Source organism: Copadichromis virginalis, linkage group LG5 (genome assembly GCF_057382275.1).
Source record: "Copadichromis virginalis isolate Kocher_CV1m ecotype Utaka linkage group LG5, C_Virginalis_male_GT1.1, whole genome shotgun sequence".
Classification (NCBI taxonomy): Eukaryota; Metazoa; Chordata; class Actinopteri; order Cichliformes; family Cichlidae; genus Copadichromis; species Copadichromis virginalis.
Genome location: NC_140622.1, coordinates 9,595,304 through 9,603,782, shown reverse-complemented (window position 1 = coordinate 9,603,782; position 8,479 = coordinate 9,595,304). Strand labels below are relative to the sequence as shown.

General features: G+C 47.5%; 1 protein-coding gene across 1 annotated transcript; it reads right to left on the bottom strand.

Moving 5' to 3' along the window:
* Window positions 1-5,224: 5,224 nt before the first annotated feature.
* On the bottom strand, window positions 5,225-8,141 carry LOC146708898 (uncharacterized). Its single transcript, XM_085455773.1, has one exon. It carries the CDS (start codon window positions 7,430-7,432, stop codon window positions 5,225-5,227), a length of 2,208 nt encoding a protein of 735 aa, XP_085311899.1. The 5' UTR covers window positions 7,433-8,141.
* Between the last annotated feature and the right edge of the window lie 338 nt (window positions 8,142-8,479).

The window sequence follows — 8,479 nt, the reverse complement described above, 5'->3', positions numbered from 1 at the left end:
GCCGTTTCTCCCCCCGTTTGTATATGTCACCGGAGGGCCATTAAAGGTGGGGTTATCATCTTTAACTACAGAGCTTGGAACTGCACCAACGCTAGGGCATATTTCCATTTGCCAATACAGGGCGGTGCGATCAGTCCAAGGGGCAAGTATAAATTGTTGACAGGAGGTCAAGGCCAGATCCTTTAGGGTAAAAATTAAGCCTGAAAGATCCGGTTTTTTTGCTATTCTGAGCATATTTTGGTTTCTCCAGTGCAAAGCCTGACCCCTAGAGTGCTTGGACCAATCGAGGTCCGTTTCTGACACTAAACTGGACCACTTCCACTGATGCCAACCTCCCAGGGTTATATACCACACTGAGGAGGAGAGATGTACTGCAAGGTTAAAAAGATCCCCCCCTTGGTCTTTGGTGACGGGAGTGACTGGGAAGCTAGCGAAATCTATTTCAACTACCCAACTTTTATTGTTGGGGACACAGAGAGTAATCATTCTAGTCGTACTTGGGGTACAGGAGGTAACCGTGTCTCGTTTCTTTCTAAATCGATCGGGCGTGGGCAAAACTGGAGAGGAAGTGGTGGGCAAGACCCTAGGGGCTACATTTGTCAGATTGGGACTGTCAGAAGGGGGCGAAGCTTGTGAACTTGAAGGTGTCAGAAGTGTCGGGGGCCCTTCACAGATCAGGATTATGCCAATGGGAATGAGACCCAGGGCCAGGAAGCAAACAAAGACGCAACATCTTTGCCTGCCTGTCATTTCAGGGGGAAAGGGCCAAGACATGTTTACTTAGCTTGGATGTCGTCTAATAGAGGATGATGGGGCACAGAAAGGTGGTCCAGTTCCCCCCACCTCGCCAAGGGCGTGTTCTAGGAGTTAAAGAGCAACAAAAAGTATCAGTGACACAACTTTAAATGAGCTTTCAGCGGTTAAAACTATTGCAATGTAAAATGTAAATCTTAAAAACTCAAGCCAATATAAAAGCAAAGTCATAAAAGATGTTAAAAATAAAAAAATGTTTAGTTCAGTATGAAGAACACCCCCTTTTGTAACCAGCCGGCTTGTAGGTTGAGCTTTGGCTCCCTCAAGTGGTTGGTGATGCTGTTGCAGCTCCTTCTGACAGGTCCTTCTGCACCTCTCTCAAGGTTCTTCCTGGTTCGGTGGCAGCAGCGCACTGTGTGTAATGAAACCAGGTGTCACCTTTACCTTCGAGCCTGACAGCGTGGGAGGTCCGCTCTGTTATGCGGTAAGGGCCTGTCCAGCGAGGCTCAGCCCACTTTCTCTTTGTGACTTTCAGGAGGACGTAGTCCATTCCAGGTGTAGCCGCCTCTTTCAGCTCTTGCTGGTTTCTTTCAGCGACCTGTGAGGAATACTGGGCAACAAAACTGCGGAGCATGTTATAATATGTCCTCGGATCGAGGTCTGAATCAGCTTCATCCGACATTAACAGGCGAGAGGAGGGGCCAGGAAAAGGCCTGCCATGCTCCAACTCAAATGGAGTGTAACCAGAGGTTTGATTTACTGAGCATCTTATGGACATTAATGCAAGAGGCAATGCCTTAACCCAATCTAATTTGGTCTGTGCACAGATTTTAGCCAATTTAGTTTTTAGAGTTTGATTCATCCTTTCCACTTTCCCCTGGGACTGGGGGTGGTAAACTGAGCCAAACTTATGTTTCAAACCTAATGCGGCTTCAACCCTCTGCAGATCGTGGTTCCTGAAATGTGAACCATTGTCCGACCTTATGACCTCGGGAAACCCATGCTGTGGTATATAATGATTAATCAGACACTTCACCACAGTTCTACTGTTTTCACTTGCTGTCGGCCAGGCTTCTGGCCAACCTGAAAATGCATCCACAGCCACCAGCAGGTACCTGTAACTACCTACTCTGTCCACCATGTCTGTGTAATCAATGATTATTTCTTTCCCTGGGCAAAGTGGGATGGGGAAGTACCCTGCTATTGGCTTGAAGGCGGGCTTGATTCCAAATTGGTTGCACTCCTTACAGGTTTTAACCATGTATTTTGTCATGTCTTTTAGATAAGGGTGCCACCAGCCAGCTAAATTCCTCATCATTTGTGCAGGTCCCACATGCCCCACTCCATGTGCCTCTTCCATTGCTGTCTGTCTGACCCCTGGCGGTAGAATGGGCCTTCCATCTGGGCCACGCCACACATCTGTGTTTGTGGCTCCTCTTGTTACCCATAAGGATTTTTCCTGGGGGCTGGCTTTGTCCTGTAACTCTCTGATTGTGGCTAGGCCTAGTTGTATGGGTGGTCTTTCTGGAGGGGGTGTGGCTTCTGGGTCCATTACCATAATCAGGGAGGGTAAGTAACCAGCTGTCTGCTTAGCTACTAAGTCGGCCTGTTTGTTACCTAATGCCACTAAATCCACTCCGGCACTGTGTCCTTTGCATTTTACCACTGCCACCTTAACAGGTAACAACAGTGCTTCCGCTAATTCCCTCATTTCTATCTCATGTTTAATAGGCTTTCCGCTGGCTGTCAAAAAACCAGCTCTTAGCCACTGCTTGAGCTCCACATGCACTGCTCCCACAGCATAAGCTGAATCACTGTATATATTCACTTTCTGTCCCTTTCCCATCCTTAAGGCTTCAATCACCGCTCTCAGTTCAGCTCTCTGTGCAGACTGTTGTCCTGTCAACTGCTCTGCCTTCACTGTTTTCCATCTCATGTCTGTCTGTTCCACTATTGCCCATGCAGCCTTCAACATTCCACTTTCAGTTCTGAAACAACATCCATCTGTGAACCAATCTTTTTCTGCATCCATTAGAGGTTCTGCCTGCAAATCTGGCCTGATTTTCTCCTGTACCTGCACAACCTCTTCACACATATGTGGTTCCCCCGATCCCATGTGATCAGCCATGTTTATGCCTTCATGTGAGTAGGTGATGTGTGGTGCTTCCAAAATGGTACTGAGGCGTCTCTGCCTGAGTGAAGTGAGTGTGAAGGCCTGTGAAGAGACGTAGGCCACCACACTGTGTGATGTCAAGATTTTTAGTGGGTGGTTCATCACTATGTGTGCTGTTTTCTGAATGATTTTTGCAAGTCCAGAAACGTGTTGTGTGCACGGTGGGTGGCGTTTTTCAGTGTTGTCAAGCATTACGCTTACATATGTCAACACTTTTCTCTCTCCCCCTTTTTTCTGGAACAGGATACCATTGATATGGGTTCCAGTTCCAGAAACATCAAGATGAAAAGGCAAAGCATAATCTGGCACAGCAAGGTCAGAGGCGACAGAAAGCTGTTGTTTTAACTTTATAAACGCCTGTTCTGTTTCTGTAGTCCATGAGAGGGGAGCAGAGAGATTTCTCATGCCTTGTTCATTTACCAAAGCGCGCAAAGGGGAAGTAAGGCCAACATAGTCTGGGACATAGGTCCTGCTGTAACCAGTCAGGCCCAAAAATGACAACATGTCTTTTACAGTTAGAGGTTTTGGATGGTGCAAAATGGAGTTCCTGTGTTCTGGGGACAGGGAAATACCGGACTGTGAGACCATGCGGCCTAGAAAAGAAACCTGTTTTCTTGCAATCTGTAGTTTGTTTTTGCTCACTTTAAAACCTGTGTTGGCCAGGTGGTGAAGTACCACTCTGGTGGCCTCCAAACAGATGTCAGCCGTGGGAGCAGACAGCAAAAGGTCATCCACATATTGTATTAACATACAGTCAGATGGTAGTGGGCAGGTTTGTAAAAGTTCTTTCAAACACTGATTAAACAGTCCTGGGGAGAGGGCAAATCCCTGTGGTAAGCGAGTGTAACGCCATTGTCGGCCTCTAAATGTAAATGAGAAAATGTCACGCAGTGACTCACGAAGTGGGAGGCAGAAAAAGGCATTAGCCAAGTCAATGCAGGTGAACCAGGCATGAGATGGTGGGAGGTTGGTCAAGGCAACATAAGGATTAGGCACAGGCAAAGTAGGAGTGCCAAGTAAGGCATTAATCCTTCTCAAATCATGTGCCATTCTGAACTTCCCCGTGCCTTTTTTCTCAACGGGTAGGATGGGCGTGTTCCACTTAGAGCAGGAGGGCTCCAAGACACCGGCAGTGACCAAACCAGAAATTGTTTCTGCAATCCCAGCCTCAGCCTCCGGTCTGTGTGGGTACTGAGGCTGCCACAAAGGGGTAGCAGATGACAGTTGAAAAGAGACTGGCTCCACATCAACTAAACCTACATCTGTGGGTCCATGGGACCACAAACAATCTGGAAGAGAGTCGAGTAAAGGCGCAGCATCACAGTGGTCTGTGTGTTCTCTGCCATGTGACCCGCTGACCACTCTATGTTGCAGTGTTGAGGAATTAAAGCAATCATTTAAAATTTGGTATGTGTTGGTAGATGGAGAAAACAAAACCTGTGGGAGTTTTGTAGGTGTCCAGTCAGTGGCCGCAAGGGAACGTTTAACCATTCCACCCAGCTCCTTAGCCTGGTGTCCAGGATGTAAGGCCAGTGACACATGGGGAGCTGCCTCATCAGACATCATGTACCACTGTAATTGATCTGTTGTAAAAGTAACCGCTGCTGCCACTCCCTCCGGTGCCGCAAAAATGCACGACATGTTCAAAGACCAAGCCCGCCCCTCACACTGCTCCTGGAACATGTGCTGGTACCAGGTGGTGTCATGCCTGTCATAAAACAGTGTAACATGAGGTGGGTCAGGGGGAGTGACATAAGGATGTAGGAGTGAGAGCCACGGCCGCCATTGCTGAAAAGCAGTACAAACTCCTGGTTCAGCAGGTGTTTCAACTTCCAATAATGCCCAGTAGATGTCAGCAGAGTCCGCCAAACAGGAGGAGGGTTGCAGCAGAAACTGACCACCTCCCTCTGGCCCATTAGAACAGGGAAGCACAACCCCAGTAGGGAGAGTCACAGTTAGGCCTTGTGAAGAGCAGAGTATTGTGGCTCCTAATTTAATCAACAAGTCTCTTCCCAGTAAATTCACAGGCGCCTGTTTTGAACAAACATAGCTGTGTAACAAAGTCTGATCTCCAACCTTTGTGGGTAGGGGCACGGTGTAAGGCAGAGTTTTAGGTTCCCCAGATATGCCCACCACTGTAATCACTGTGTCAGTAAGTCTTTCACGAGCAACATCCTTAATGGTGGAGTACGTAGCTCCAGTGTCCACTAAAAAGCTGCTTCTTCTTTTATCTACAGTTATGGACAGCATAGGGTCCGCCGTTGTCCCTTCACTGTCCTGGGCAGTCTGTGGGGTGTCCTATAGCTGGGGACCACCCTCGTAGTACTCCCACCCCATCACAGGCATCTGTGGGGCCGGGGGCACTTCAACTAAAGCACCACGAGGTCCACCTCTGTGGCCAGGATGCTGATAGGGCCCACCACGGGCTCCCCTGCCTCTTCCAGCAGCCGGGTTCAAAGGGCACGCTTTAGCCCAGTGTCCAGGTTGTCCACACCGGAAACAAACATACATCTGGCCTCCCCTACCACCTCCCATCTGACCCCTTCCCCTGAAACCACCTCTGTTTCCTCCAAATGGGGAACCTCTCTGCCCATAAGGGGCCGGGGAGTGATAAGCACCATACTGGGGGGGCTGTGGATCAGCTGGCCATGGGTTCGGATACAAATCAGGGGCAACTGGACCAGGAGCGGGAGCCGCAGCGGCCACAAGCTGCTTTTTAGGCTTGTCACCTTTTCCACCCAGGTCGTTTTTAGCTTTCTGCAGCTGAACCTTCAACAGTTGCAACTGTAAATCTTCGACGCTCTCCGCTTTATCATCAGACTTAATCTGCACTTTGTTAAGATTAAAAATCAAATGTTTCTTCCAGATTGCAAAGTCACAGTCCTGCAAATCAGGATTATCCTCCATTTTCTGGCTTACTGACTCCGGAATGCCCCTCAGCACCGCCCTTCTAAACCACATGCTCTGTGAACAAGTCCTACTGGGGTGATGACCTGTATGGTTCACCCAGTCTTCAACAGCCTGATTTAGATAATGGGTGGGATTTTGCTTTCCCTCCCATTTAAATTTCTGTAAGGTGCCTTGATTTTTGGGTGGGAATTGTTTGCGCAGGGCCGGTCCAATAAACCTCAAAGCCTGCATTAGTGGCACCGCGTTCTCATGCATGGTAGTACCCGCATTTTGTTCCAGGTCCGCTGCCTGAGATCGGGATGTGCACCTAGTTATAATAGCTCTAAAATCTCCCAGTGCGAGGTCCTGTCCAGCTGTGTATTTATCCAAACCAGCCAACCAGGCATTCCCTCCCTCCATTATGTCAGGGAGTTTGTCCACTAGGGCCTGGACATCTCCGAATGAATAAGGTTGATACACTGGTCTACGTTGCGCTTTAGTCTGGACCAGGGGAAACATGCCCGGAGGCTGAGGCACAGGGCCCTTAGATCTAGTCTGATATCCTAAACTGGGAGAGGTAGAGGGGGGTGTATGGTTAAGGTCACTGAGTTCATCATCAGTATCCTCAGTTTCTTCCCCGCCTGGTGGGTTAGCAGTGTCAGCAAAAACGTGGGCTAAACTCATCTGTGTTTCCGGATCCTGACGGCCCACCAAAGACATGTTAACTGTGACATTTGGTGAAGTGCCAGGCTCAGTTTTTGCAGTAGCGGTCAGATCTCCTTTAACAGCGACAGGAGTGCTGGCAAAGGGGTTGGACCGGGAAAGAGGGGCTGACGCAACACGATTATTCACCTGGACCACTGACCTATGTTCATTTAAGCAGCTGCGTAATGCTGCTTCTAGATCAGTTAATTGTTGTTCAGTGGGTTCCTGTCTGTTCATTCGAACCGCAAATGGTGCGCTCGCAAATGGGTCAGTTAGGCCCTCAGATCCGGTTCCAGAACAGTGGGACATAGAAGAGGGGGCTCTACTACTAGCTGAGGATGTCGCCGACAGAGAGGAGCTTCCTGGGCATAAATGCTTGGTATCTATGGGAGTTGGAGCTACGGGCGGTTCTTCTCCAATAGTCATTATTCCACCAGAGATATTAAGTACCGGATATATGCCTGCTGAGGGAGGAGTTGAGGCAGAATAGGGAGGTGGCTGAGACCTATTTTTCTTCATGTGTGGTTTTGCAGTTTCCCATAAACACACCCAGTGATTAAATTTAACTTTGCGGCCTGCGTGCTTATCTGCTTCCTTTCTGTGTCTCACCCCGCTCATCACACCTGCACCTGCTGCTGCTGAGTTGGCTTCTTCCTCTTTCTCTTTTGCCTGCATAGCCTTATTCTGCCAAATTATTCCCCAATTACCACTACTCCCCTCATCCTTTCCCTTTTCTTTCATTAACCTTTCAGCTGTTTTCCTCAATGACTCTTTCTGCTTTTTTGCTTCTTTAGGCTGGTGTGTGGAGTTGATGACTGTCTCAACACATGTTAATTGTTCTCCCAATGTGCTAAGAATAACACCGGGACCCCAACCATCATCATTAGTTTCTCGATCTAATTCTCCATCCATTTTACTGTCAATGGAGGAGTGTTCTTTTATTGATTTTAAAGGAGAATTTGGGCCAGCTGGGTTTCTGCCTCTGTTAGGCACTAATCAGCTGGGGCGCTGCTTTAAAGGTGAGTCAGCACTGAAATATCCCTTCAGGTGTTACCAAGCTTCTACCAAACCGGAGTCTGGCGGGTAACCTTGCCTAGAGCTTCCTGATAGGGGTGCTAGTTGGTTGTCACCTTGTTCACACGTCTCATTCACACTTCATACATTACCTGCAGTCACTCATTACCCTCCTTATGTATGTAATAAATGTGTAAAAAAAAAATTCTATGTGTGGTGTATTATTTTAACCAAAAGAGGAACCTAGTTCCTTTAATTGTGTAATCTGTGAACAACGGAGAACCAAACTGTCCTGCCCAGTGTTCCACAGCAAGCATTCAGCGTGTATTTATGTGTGTCCAATATCAAACAGAACATCAAAACATTTAAAACACTAAAATCATCGGGGTTTTAAGAAGAGATCCGTTTTCTCCTATTGATCAAAGGGACCCCTCCTTTGGACTCCAACCAGTACTTCTCCTTTTTAAGTTTTAGAGGATCTTTTCTAATAAAGTCCTCTGGGCCTTCCTAACCCTTCTGTAGTTTAGAGAATATTACTAAAAAATATTCTCAAGGCCTTTAACCTTTTAATTTGTTTAGAAAGGCGTTACTAATAAACCCTTTCAAGGTCCCAGACCTGCACTGAGGTATATATATCCGACACCGGAGAGCAACCCGTCGGCTGCAACCGTGGTCAGACCTCAGTTCACTCTTATCTTTATTCACTTATTCACTTATTTCTTATTCACTTATCTCTTATTCACTTGTCTGATTCTCAACAAGCCTTAAGTAAGCCAGACAATTTTGGTTATGAATTACTAGGAGTTTGGACACTAAGTATTTTTATAATGTTCAATATAGCAGAAATAAAAGGTCTGCTTACCTTGTTTTTGTGTGCACACAGCTTTTGTCCAAACTCCGTTCACTCAGACCACTGCCGATGTCCTCCCACCCGTTCCAGTTTGG

Bases quoted from the DNA above. Each gene is read 5' to 3' on its own strand.
- LOC146708898 (XM_085455773.1), bottom strand. From the start codon at position 7,432: ATGGATGGAGAATTAGATCGAGAAACTAATGATGATGGTTGGGGTCCC.